The sequence below is a fragment of the Staurois parvus genome, unplaced genomic scaffold (assembly GCF_062004578.1).
Source record: "Staurois parvus isolate SC_StPar_1 unplaced genomic scaffold, SC_StPar_1.0 ptg000287l, whole genome shotgun sequence".
Lineage (NCBI taxonomy): Eukaryota > Metazoa > Chordata > Amphibia > Anura > Ranidae > Staurois > Staurois parvus.
In genome coordinates, this window is record NW_028318083.1 from 24,798,752 (window position 1) to 24,812,138 (window position 13,387).

A 13,387-nucleotide genomic window follows, 5' to 3' on the forward strand; every position below is an offset into this window, starting at 1 on the left:
AGGTCCCATGTTATTTCACAGGTCACAGAATTTCATGCTCACCAGATACAAAAGATTTTGATTATAACTCGGTGGGTGATGACATTACAGAAGCAACGCTGGGCATTATTGGAATGGGCAGTATTGGCTACGGCATAGCTCAGCGTGCCAAGGCTTTTAGAATGAGAATTCTTTACCATAACAAGAACAGAAGGTGAGATGTCTTTTCTCATAACTAATAAACAAAAAAAATCAAACTGCATAAAAATAAATGACTAATACTGGGTCCACACTAATGCGGTGCAGGACACTGCATGTAATTTGCACTGCGGTGCGATTTGAGCCATACATTTTATATCGTTCAAATCGAATTGCATCCACACCAAAAAGGTACAGGACTTTTTTTTTTTTTTAAATCCACACCTGAATCACATCAAATGGACGTTCTCACCCATGCGATGCGATATGTGGCAATCGCATCTAACTTTGCGATCTGTATCAGGGTGTCATGAATTTATCTTTGACACCCACATCAGATCACATGAACGCCATGCGATTGCAATGCGGTGCGGGAAACGCTCTGGATTTGCAGTGTTTCTCACTACGCATTAGTGTGAACCTAGGCTAAATACGATTTTAATATCAGAAAAACAAACATAACTGTATTTTGAATGCTATAGTTTAATAAATGTAATCACACAAACTATATTCTTTCTGACATGATTCTTAAACAGGGCTGTGGAGGAAGAATTGGCCGTGGGTGCTGAGTACTGCAGTAATATGGCCGAATTGCTCCAGCAAAGTGATTTTGTGATGGTGGCTGTCACTTTAACTCCAGAAACCCACAATTTGATCGGACGGAAACAGCTTCAGCTGATGAAGCCCACAGCTACTCTTATTAACATTAGCCGAGGTACACCCAGTAAATTCTATACTTGTACATAAACATTTTTACTGGCTAAAATTAATTTGAAAGTGTATTTGGCGTCCATTACTTATTCCTGTAGAAAAATATAGGTTTAAAAATATGTATTTGTGTAGAAAATATGAGTGCATTCACAGCTGTGCATCTGAACATATGTGCATTTTTAATGCACTGTACATTGTAAAGTGGAAAACTGTAATATTGCATTTTTGGTTAACAATTCTTAAATGTGGTGGCTGCATTAGTTTCCTTTTTTCTATATTTTTTTTCTCTATATTCACTTAGTGATCCTGCCAGTAATTCAATTTCCTTTAACACAACAAGCAGTCCAGGTAACATTTCAGCTGGTTGAGACAAACCATTTGACACTGACAGAGGTGCTTACAATGGTCACTTTTTATTGATATTTTATCCCAAAAGGATCAAAACTGTTGCCACAACAGCTTAAAAAATGTTAGCTGGAGTTCAGTTTTAAAGTGATATTGAAGGTTAAATTAAATAAAAATAAAAAAAAAGTTGTACTTGCCTGCTCTGTGCATTGGGTTTGCACAAAGCAGCCTTGATCCTCCTCTTCTCAGGTCCTGTCTCCTCTTCTCCAACTGCCCCCATAGAAAGCCGCTTGCTATGAGGACACTCGTGGGTGCTCCCTCAAGAACCCACTCTGTGTATCTATAAGACAGACTGGGGCTTGGCCCTGCCCCCACTCTCACTGGTTGTGATCGACAGTCATTGGCTCCCACTGCTGTTTTTCAGCCAATGGGAAGGCAGAGAGCTAGGAGAGCAGGTGCTCTGGTGCACATCACTGGATTGTGATTGGGCTCGGGTAAGTATTGGGGGGCTGAGGGGGAAGCTGCATACTGAAGGTTTTTCACCTTTATGAATAGAATGCATGAAAGTTGAAAAAAACACTTCAACCTTTTAGAATCACTTTCCTTTTTTAATCAAGTCCACCTAACTCTACTAGTGCACTTAACACTATCCTCTCCCCAGATTGACAATGCTGCTGTCCATATGTGTCTCTGTTGCTCCTCCATAGAGGAGAGCCATCCTAAGACAGAAAGTGTTTTACTGGCTGGATCACCAGATAAAAATAAAGGGGGAAAAAAAGCCTAAAGAAAACTAATGCAGCCACCACATTTAAGGATTGGTAAGTTACAGTATAGCAAATTTTTGTATTTGGATTTAGATGCATTTTAAAGGATTGTTATTAGTATTCATTATACAATTATAGGCAACTGTTTATTTCAGGCCAAGTAATAGACCAGGATGCACTGGTAGATGCCCTAAAACGTGGAATTATTAAGGCTGCAGCTCTAGATGTCACATATCCAGAACCCCTACCAAGGTGAGGTCACTAGAACACCTAATTTTATTTTACAGGTGTCTGGCTCTGACTTTATTTTACCACTGCTACAAATAAGCTAGCTACTGTATATGAGAATAGTGGTATTATTTAGAAATGATTAAACATCAAGAAAATAATGGTTTTGCACAATACGCACCTTTTTGTCCAGTCCACAGTTCAGGCCTCCGGATCCAACTCTGGGCCAAGAGTGAAGTGTAAGCTGGCCATTTGTGATAGGTGAAACCCAGGTGCAACAAACCATTCTGATCTATCTAGGTGCTTTATAATGTCAATTTATTGATTCTTAAAGAAGTATGGCCAAAGCTTGTGTAGCCATACTTCTCTTCTGGGTCACAGGAGTGCACTTACTTTCAAGTGACCTAGAGTCTGCCTATAGCCTGCTATCAGCTGACTTTATAGAGCCCATCTAGGCCTGGTAGGGTCTCAACCATATTGTCGGGATGCACCCAGCTGCCTGATAAGCCAGTTGTACCCACCCTCCTCTTCTGCCTGGTGCTCCAGTGAGTGTTGGAGGGGCAAAGTGGAGACCAGTGATTGACAGTCACTGCTCTCTGCTCCGAGAAGACCAAGAACTGAGCAATCAGTGGTCATGTGATCTCTCATTTCTCTGGCTTGGAGTCAATGGACAGCTGCAGCATCCTGTACAGTATGTGTTTTTTTGGGGGGTTTTTTAACCACTTGCCCTCCTGAGGATGTACCCCCCCTTTCCTGACCAGGCTATTTATTGCGTTATGGTGCTGCGTTACTTTTAACTGACAGTTGCACGGTCATGCAATGCTGCACACAAATTAAATTTACATCCTTTTGCTATTAAACATGTTCAGTAAAAATTTTTAAAAAATCACATTTCGTCATAAATTTAGGCCAAAATGTATTCTGCTACATGTCTTTGCTGAAAAAAAAAAAAATTCCAATACGTGTAAATTTTTTTTTACTAGTAATGGTGGCAATCAGCGACTTATAGCGGGGTTGCGGCGGGATTCTGACACTGGTGTCACTGACATCCCCAGTGACACCAATTCAGTGATCAGTGGTAAAAGAAAAAAAAATCACTGACGCTGTACTAATGGCACTGGGCAGGAAGGGGTTAACATGAGGGGCGCTTAAAGGGTTGTCTGTTTGCTGGGTGTGTAAGCACACAGCACAGCCATCCAAAGCAGTGTGCACGAGCTGACAGGGAGAACTGTTTTGTTTACATACAGTTCTCCTCCCCGTCGAAGATCCTTGGAAATCACTGGGCGCTGGTGAGTAATCACCAGCCGGGACCCGGTGATTGACAGCCACGACTGCAAATGGCGGTGCAGGAAGGCATGCACTCCCTACCCGGAAATGCGAAATCATGTGTATATACACGTGATATCGCACACCTATGCTGCCCTGTAGCAGTATTTCTGCTATAGGGCAGTCGGGACGTGGTTAATACCCCAAACTTCTCCTTTTAAGTGGTTGTAAACCTCAGATGTGAAAGCAGGGTCCATACCTCCAAAACATGCTGTCCCAGCAATAGGTGTAAATATCCTCCCCAACAAGTTGACAGCTCTATTCTGAACTGCATGGCTTGTCTGACACTTGCCAAGAGTCCTGTTGTGGATGGGGCTTGTGTTCAGACTGTGAGCCTGTGTGAAAAGAAAAAAAAAAGTCTCTCAGCGCTCTGATTAGTACACAAACATTCAAATATTTAAAAGTACTTATTCCAAATTCCTGTTGGTGGAATCTCCAGAGTTGATGATATAATGAAGTCCTGGCTCAGGATGGTGGGTACAAGTATTCAACAGCCTTAATGATAGTTCATATGGAATGAAGACCAGGGATGGATGGATGGACAGCTCTAATGCTGCTTGGTACATCACATCTGGAAGAAATCCTCAATGGCATATAGAAGAAAACAAGGTAGCCAAAGCGCAGGACTAAAAACAATGTGTCATTTATTAAATAAACAAATATCCTAACCAGGGGCGGACTGACAACTCATGGGGCCCCCGGGCAAAAGGGGATCATGGGGCCCCTGTGTCCTTGCCCAAACTCAAAAAAGCCTATGAAAAAGGTACCAGGGGCATCTCATGGGGCTCCCTACTGACCCCGGGCCCTCGGGCAGTGCCCGAGTTTCCAAATGGTCAGTCCACCCCTGATCCTAACTTGCATGCAAGTAAGATAGGAGTCCTCAAACTACAGCCCGCCGAAGACCTTTATCCGGGCCAGCCGGAAAACAAACTAAAAAAAAACTCCCAGCGCTGGCTGGCAAATAGCTAGCCTGCAAGCTCCGGATTTCACTTGCTGCAGCCAGAGGAGCAAGAGGACAGGAAAGGAGGAGAGCACACCAGGTACAGTGCATTGCGGTGTCCAGTGTATCAGAGTACAGGTGCGCTACAGTTAATGCATTGTGGTGTCCAGTCTATCAGAGTAGAGGTGCGTTACAGTGTCCAGTGCATTGCGGTGTCCAGTGTATCAGAGTACAGGTGCGCTACAGTTAATGCATTGGGGTGTCCAGTCTATCAGTGTAGAGGTGCGTTACAGTGTCCAGTGCATTGCGGTGTCCAGTGTATCAGAGTACACGTGCGCTACAGTTACAGTGCATTGCGGTGATCAGTGCGCTACAGTGCATTGCGGTGTCCAGTGCATCAGAGTACAATGCTTTCCGATGTCCAGCGTATCAATACAGTGCGTTGCAGTGTCCATTGTGCTACAGTGTCCAGTGCATTGCGGTGTTTAGTGGTGTATTTAGATTTTGTGCTGCCCTAGGCAGCACACAAACTTTGCGCCCCCCCCCACAATGAGAGAGCGAGAGAGTTCAATAAGTGTATGAATATGATTCTCTCTCCCCCCCCCTCAGTATGATCACCCATCTCCTCCAAGGGCTGCTGATCTCCAGGCATCTGGAAATGTGGGCAGGGGGTGGTATTCATACTGTGTGTGCAGTCCCTACTGATCTGTCAGTGATCATGTACCATGTGCTGCAAGGACAACAGGAGGGGAGAGTCCAGAGAACACATCACAGCTCGCCTCCTCCAGGCTCTTTCCTCTCCGCCACTTTTCCTCTCCCTGCTCCAGGCTCTTAGTGCAGGCAGGGGAAGGAGCTCAGCAGAGAGCAGCCACTCAGGAACACCAGGGCACCCCTTCAATCCGGCCAGGTCTGTCTCTCCCTCCAGCAGCAGTAAGCCGGCAGGAGGGGGAGCAGTGCATCCTTCTGCAACTGCTCTCCTCCACCACACTGATCCTCCTGCTGTCTGGGCCACCTACAGAAATACAGGTGTACCCCTTGCTCTGCCTGCTGCTGCTCACCAGGTCCCTTCTTCCGGGGGGTGGTGCCGCCCCCCTAAAAATTGCCGCCTTAGGCAAACACCTTGTTTGCTTCGCGGTAGATACACCCGAGTGTGTTAGAGTACAGTGCTTTGCGGTGTCCAGTGCGTTAGTGTCCAGTTTATCAGAGTACAGTGGTGTCCAGTGAATTTTGTTGTTCAGTGTGTTACAGTGTACAGTGCATTTTAAATATTGTATTCCTGTGGTTTTTTTTTTTGCACTACAAATAAGATATGTGCGGCATGCATAGGAATTCACATTTTTTTCAAACTATAGTCCGGCCCTCCAACAGTGTGAAGGTCCGTGAACTGGCCTGCTGTTTAAAAAGTTTGAGGACCCCCTGAAGTGCTGCTTGGACATGGAGGGAAAAGACAGTATATGTGTGAGAATGATGAGCCTAGTCTACAGACCGGATACAGCTGTCATCCACAGGAAACCCGCCATGTAAGGATGGGAAGCAGCAGCATCAATGGCCGCCCTCAACGTACCTGGCATACACTGGAAAATGTGAAGAGGGCATGTACAAGGCATTTCAGCGGCCCTGTCTCCTTTGTCAAGTACAATCAATATCAGGGCAGGAACCATTTTTAACACAAATGAAGAAGAAAAGCACCTCTAAGTGCAGTATAAAGACATTTATTCTTGAACAAGTGAAAAGACAACAAGCACAGGTCTTGGAGTCGGGTAAAAGAAATGTCCGCAGAATTTAAAATACAATCCAAAGCAGCATTATGACAATTATCAATGAAAAATGTGTAAAATCAAAAATTAAAAAAATGAACCTATATATAAAATATAATGTTAATTAGAGATGAGCGAATCGAACTTGGCAAAGTGGAATTCGTTTTGAATATTAGGAAAAATTCGATTCGCACCGAATCCGAATTTTAGCAAACTTCGGATGCACGAATCGAATTTTCCCCGATCAGCCGGCAAAAAGTGTCACTGCAGAGAGCTCCGCTATTTCTGACAGTTCTCTGACAGTTCCTTCACATTTACAGCAGTTGAAACATTGTATCTATTTGTTTCCATTTAGGATACAGATACAGAGTTTTTATTCGGAAACAAATAGATACAATGTTTCAACCGCTGTAAATGTGAAGGAACTGTCAGAGAACTGTCAGAAATAGCGGAGCTCTCTGCAGATACACTTTTTGCTGTACTGGAATTCTTCTTCTTTTCATTCTTCTTCTTCTTTTCATTCTTCTTCTTCTTCTTCTTTTCATTCTTCTTCTTTTCATTCTTCTTCTTTTCATTCTTCTTCTTCTTTTCATTCTTCTTTTCATTCTTCTTCTTCTTTTCATTCTTCTTCTTCTTTTCATTCTTCTTTTCATTCTTTTCATTCTTCTTTTCATTCTTTTCATTCTTCTCATTCTTCTTTTCATTCTTCTTCTTCTTCTTTTCATTCTTTTTCTTCTTCTTTTCATTCTTTTTCTTCTTCTTTTCATTCTTCTTTTCATTCTTCTTTTCATTCTTCTTTTCATTCTTCTTTTCATTCTTCTTTTCATTCTTCTTCTCATTCTTCTTTTCATTCTTCTTCTTCTTCTTCTTTTCATTCTTCTTCTTTTTATTCTTCTTTTCATTCTTCTTCTTCTTTTCATTCTTCTTCTTCTTCCTTTTATTCTTCTTTTCATTCTTCTTTTCATTCTTCTTTTCATTCTTCTCATTCTTCTTTTCATTCTTCTTTTCATTCTTCTTCTTCTTCTTTTCATTCTTCTTCTTCTTCTTCTTTTCATTCTTCTTCTTCTTCTTTTCATTCTTCTTTTCATTCTTCTCATTCTTCTTTTCATTCTTCTTTTCATTCTTCTTTTCATTCTTCTTCTCATTCTTCTTTTCATTCTTCTTCTTCTTCTTCTTTTCATTCTTCTTCTTCTTCCTTTTCATTCTTCTTCTTCTTCCTTTTATTCTTCTTTTCATTCTTCTTCTTTTCATTCTTCTTTTCATTCTTCTTCTTCTTCTTTTCATTCTTCTTTTCATTCTTCTTCTTCTTCTTTTCATTCTTCTTCTTCTTCTTCTTTTCATTCTTCTTCTTCTTCTTTTCATTCTTCTTTTCATTCTTCTCATTCTTCTTTTCATTCTTCTTTTCATTCTTCTTTTCATTCTTCTTCTTCTTTTCATTCTTCTTCTTCTTTTCATTCTTCTTCTTTTCATTCTTCTTCTTCTTTTTATTCTTTTCATTCCTCTTCTTTTCATTCTTCTTCTTCTTCTTTTCATTCTTCTTTTCATTCTTCTTCTTCTTTTCATTCTTCTTTTCATTCTTCTCGTTCTTCTTTTCATTCTTCTTCTCATTCTTCTTTTCATTCTTCTTCTTCTTCTTTTCATTCTTCTTCTTTTTCTTTTCATTCTTCTTTTCATTCTTCTTCTTTTCATTCTTTTTCTTTTTCTTTTCATTCTTCTTTTCATTCTTCTTTTTCTTTTCATTCTTCTTTTCATTCTTCTTCTTCTTCTTTTCATTCTTCTTTTCATTCTTCTTCTTCTTCTTTTCATTCTTCTTCTTCTTCTTTTCATTCTTCTTTTCATTCTTCTTCTTCTTCTTTTCATTCCTCTTCTTCTTCTTTTCATTCTTCTTCTTCTTCTTTTCATTCTTCTTTTCATTCTTCTTCTTCTTCTTTTCATTCTTCTCCTTCTTCTTTTCATTCTTCTTTTCATTCTTCTCATTCTTCTTTTCATTCTTTTTCTTCTTTTCATTCTTTTTCTTCTTTTCATTCTTCTTTTCATTCTTCTCATTCTTCTTTTTATTCTTCTTTTCATTCTTCTTCTTTTCCTTCTTCTTCTTCTTCTTCTTTTCATTCTTCTTCTTTTCATTCTTCTTCTTTTCATTCTTCTTCTTTTCATTCTTCTTCTTCTTCTTTTCATTCTTCTTCTTCTTCTTCTTCTTTTCATTCTTCTTATTTTCATTCTTCTTCTTCTTCTTCTTTTCATTCTTCTTCTTTTCATTCTTCTTCTTTTCATTCTTCTTCTTTTCATTCTTCTTCTTCTTCTTCTTTTCATTCTTCTTCTTCTTTTCATTCTTCTTCTTCTTTTCATTCTTCTTCTTCTTTTCATTCTTCTTCTTCTTTTCATTCTTCTTCTTCTTTTCCTTCTTCTTCTTCTTTTCCTTCTTCTTCTTCTTTTCCTTCTTCTTCTTCTTTTCCTTCTTCTTCTTCTTTTCCTTCTTCTTCTTCTTTTCCTTCTTCTTCTTCTTTTCCTTCTTCTTCTTCTTTTCCTTCTTCTTCTTCTTTTCCTTCTTCTTCTTCTTTTCCTTCTTCTTCTTCTTTTCCTTCTTCTTCTTCTTTTCCTTCTTCGTCGTGCCCCGTGACTGCCCAAATGAGTGAAGTGTGCGGTGATTCTAAGATCGACGGCACTCATCTGCATGTCATACTGACTGACAGTATTATTTCTCTTCCCCAGCAGACTCCAAGGGCATTTAAATTAAAGGTACAGTGTTCTGCACTAATATAAAGGCTCTCTGAAGCCTAGAAACCCTTTTAATAAGTTAAATTCGCAGCGAATAAATTCGCATCGAATCGAATTTCTCCCGCAAATTCGGCGAATCAGCCGAATCAAAATTTTGAATAATTCGCTCATCTCTAATGTTAATCATAGTAGACCTTAATCTTAAAGAGATATTCCAAATGAGTAATAGCATACTAATGGAATGATAGTGAACGTAGGAAAGACCGGGCTCATCATGCTCACACACATACTGTCATTGACAGTTACATGTCAATATAGTTATAAACCTTTCAGAAATATACAGTGCTGAAAATAAGTTGATCCCCTGCAATTTTGTAAGTTTGCCCACTTACAAGGAAATGAAGGGTCTGTATTTATTACCATAGGTGTATTTTAAATTATAGACAGAATATCAACCAAAAATCCAGAAAAAAAACACATAATATAAATATTGTAAATTGAGTTGCAGTTCAGTGAGTAAAATAAGTATCTGATCCCTTACCAACCAACAATAATTCTGACTCCCACAGACTATGTGCTCATATGGTACACAGATTAGTCCTGTCAATTTAAGCAGGTGCTCCGATAACCTTTTATGTTTATAAAAGACACCTGTCCATAGAATCTTTCTTTCTTTCAAAACTCATGGGCAAGACCAAGTAGCTGTCAAAGGACACAAGGGACAAGATTGAAGACCTGCACAAGGCTGGAATGGGCTAAAAGACTAGCAGCAAGAAGCTTGGTAAGAAGGAGATAACTGTTGGTGTGATTATTCGCAAATGGAAGAAATACTAAATAACCATCAGTCGCCCTCAGTCTGGAGCTCTGTGCAAGATTTCACTTCCATGGGGTAAGGATGACCATGAGAAAAGTGAGGGGTCAGCCCAGAACTACACAGGAGGAGCTTGTGAATGATCTCAAGGCAGTTGGGACCACAGTCACCAAACAAATCATTGGTAACACAATACACTGCCATGGATTGAAATCCTAGGTGCCCACAAGGTCCCCCTCCTCAAAAAGGCACATGTACAGGCTCATCTGAAGTTTGCCAATGAACATCTAAATGATTCAAAGAAGGATTGAGAGAAAGTGCTGTGGTCAGGTGAGACCAGAATTATGCTCTTTGGCATTAACTCGACTCACCATTTTTGGAGTAAGAAAAATGCTGACTATGACCCTAAGAATACTGTCCGTACAGTCAAGCATGGAGGTGGAAACAAAATGCTTTGGGGCTGTTTCTCTGCTTAAGGCACAGGCTGACTTTGCCGCATTGAGAGGCCAATGGACAGGGCCATGTATTGTAAAATCTTGGATGAGAACCTTCTTCCCTCAGCCAGAACACTGAAGATGGGTCTTCCAGCATGACAATGACCCAAAACATACCACCAAGGCAACAAAAGAGTGGATCAAGAAGAAGCACATTAAGGTTATGGAGTGGCCTACCCAGTCTCCAGACCTTAATTCTATAGAAAGTTTATGGAGGGAGCTGAAACTGAGTTGCCAAGTGACAGCCAAGAAACCTTAAGGATTTAGAGAAATCTGTAAAGAGTGTACCAAAAATCCCTCCTGAGATGTGTGCAAACCTGGTAACCAACTACAAAAACCGTCTTACCTCTGATCCCCAAGCAAAACATGACTTGGTACTTGGTGGAGAAGCCCTTGTTGGCAAGCATAAATACTTGCTTTACTCACAGAACTGCAACTGAATTTATAACATTTGTATTGTGTGTTTTTTTTTCTTCTGGATTTTTGGTTGATATTCTGTCTCTATCATTTAAAATACGCCTATGATGTTAACTATAGACCCTTCATTTCCTTGTAAGTGGGCAAACTTACAAAATCTGCAGGGGATCAAATAATTTCCTCACTGTAATTATCCAAATAACATCTTAAATCATTCTTATATAAGAAAAAATCCAATATATCACTACTGAAAAAATGATTATACCCATATAATATAACTTACAGCATAAATAAACCAAACATTAAAACAAGACCACAGAAAAAAAAACACATTCAGTGCTTTGCCTTAAAAATCCTAAATAGATTTCTTAATTTATTATAGCCATAAACAATATAATGGCTGCCTGATCACAGTGAACTCCTATGTACCCTCCAATACAGGACACAACAGGGGTCTCTCCCCTCTTTAAGACAATATTCTATTTACAATGAATTAAGTCAGAACTAAATCTGGGGTAGCAAGCCAACTATTACAATTTTTAGATGCTTGGATGTTTGGTTCTATCTGCAGAGGAGAGTGGAGGACAATGTAATAGGCCAGTAACACAGCACAGAATGTGAGTGCTCTTTCCTTTGTCTTTGGTCTACATGAACAAAGCACATCCCTCCTATACTGTGTCTCAATTTAGAGCGCTAAGTGTTATTTCTGACTGCTGCTTCATTCCTCTGCTATCAGCATGAATCATTTCTGACAAGTTTGCCTAACACCAAGAGAAAAATGGTGACATGGGAGGGAGCTCCAGCAGATGGACAGCCTCAGCTCTATTCCTGTGTACTGTGTGGAGAAGGGGGGTGTCTCTTCCCTCCAATCAACTCTCATAACTCTCCTCACTGAGTAACTTCAGCTCCCGGCCCCCTTTTCTGAAATCTCAGACAAGTTTTATAAATTCAGTACTTTAAATGGAAGCAGAGAAAGTAAGACTGCATATAGACAGGGAAAAAAATGATGTGGGAGGATTTGTTTCATCTCTGTATGGCCCCACGCCGGTCACATCAAAGGGTAAATATAAGGATTTACAACCACTTCAAAGATTCTCAAAAATCACAACAAAGTCTCCAAAGTTGGACTTTACGCCTCTTGCACATGGGAGCCTGGTAGAGACTGTACAACATAAATTACACACAGAAAATGCCTAGGCTTTCTTGGTGGGAGAAATATGCCAGAATTTATGTTGCTCAGGTGCCTTCATGCAAGAGGCCCAAGGCTGGCCATAGACAAGTAGATTTTGAAGTGAATGTGAGTATGAACATTTGTACAAACGTTATCATCAGTAGATTCAATGACGTGACGAATAGTGTTCTAAAGTACTTAAAATAAAGTTGGCTTTTAACATTTGTTTTCAGGGTGAACCAACTTTCCCAAACAAAAACCACCTTCACTGTTGGAAATTTTTTTTTGTTTGAGTATAATTTCCCATCTGGCTCCTTCAAATTTTGTCATCACTGCAATCTAAAACAAGTGTCGGGTTTTTATTTTGTTTTTTTGGTATTTTTTATCAATACAAAACCATTTTATCTCAACACATTGCATAACAATAAATTTCACACAATATTCCCCTTCCCTATTTCCATCCCGCGCCCCCCCCCCCCCTTTTTCTTTTTTCTTCTTTTTTCTCTTTTTACCTTCTCTCCTTTTTTCTGTCTTCCTTCCCTCTCCCTTTTCCTTTCTTTCCTTTCTTTCCTTTTTCTTGTTCTTTATACTCCAATAAATTCAAGGTATCTTTTTGATCTTTTTAAAATCTCACACCATCTTTCCCATATTTTTCTAAATATTTCTATTTTATCTTCTCCAATATGGTACAGTTCCTCCATCCTGTATACAAGCTCCACGCTATATAACCAGTCTTTTTTTTTGGGGGGTCTCCTGTGCCTGCCAAAATTTGGGGATCAGTCCTTTTGTCACATTTATTAGATGAAATATCAACATTCTTATAATCCTTCACTTTAATCTCAGATTTGTGAAATAAGCAAACTCAAGGGTGTTTTAATAAACTAATCTCCAATATTTCCTTTATGTGTTAAATTATTTGCCAATACTCCTGGATTTTAGGACACACCAACCATATGTACCATTGTTCCCTTACTGCCACATCCCCTCCAACATAAAGATGAAATTTCCAGTCTTTGTTTATGTGCCACACTGTGTAATTGTCAAGGTCCTACCTTTTCCCAGAGGTTTTGTTACTCCATGTGCTAGCATCCATCTTGGATTTCTGCTGAGCATGATGGGAATCTTTTATGCCTTCAGGTCTCTGAGGTTGTTGTGGGCTTTTGGAATCATGTCAAAAATATGACTTTTATCAAGACATAATGTTATATAGCAAACAGCTCAGCAGAACCGGATGTTAAGAGTTAATTTTGTCTTGGTTAAACCTTCAAGAATTCTAGTTAAAAAACTGAAGAGAACAGGGAATTAAGACTTTTCCAAGACAATGGGATTGTTTAAACTGTCAACAAGGACTATTTGTATATGGAAGTGAGAAGAATGCATCTACAGAAAGTCAAACACATAGGACTCTGACTTGTAAACATTTCAACAATAATGAGACGGGAACTCAACTGTTTGAAAGCTTAACCAAAACCTGTAGAGTGTGATGAACCAACAAACCTCTGAAACTATTACTATCTACTATTGTTCACCA

At 39.6% G+C, this 13,387-nt stretch overlaps 1 protein-coding gene across 2 annotated transcripts in view; it reads left to right on the forward strand.

The window, feature by feature from the left end:
* Positions 1 to 13,387, forward strand: part of LOC149458450 (uncharacterized) — a 44,255-nt gene that overhangs the window by 7,656 nt on the left and 23,212 nt on the right. Inside the window, exons 3-6 of one of the 2 annotated variants that reach the window (XM_089682324.1) lie at positions 22 to 193; positions 714 to 892; positions 2,153 to 2,249; positions 12,090 to 12,754. In XM_089682324.1, the coding sequence (XP_089538450.1) occupies positions 22 to 193; positions 714 to 892; positions 2,153 to 2,249; positions 12,090 to 12,657 (1,016 nt within the window). In that variant the 3' untranslated portion in view covers positions 12,658 to 12,754. Of the gene's footprint in view, positions 1 to 21; positions 194 to 713; positions 893 to 2,152; positions 2,250 to 12,089; positions 12,755 to 13,387 lie in introns of those variants that run through there. The other variant, XM_089682325.1, reaches the window with a different exon arrangement.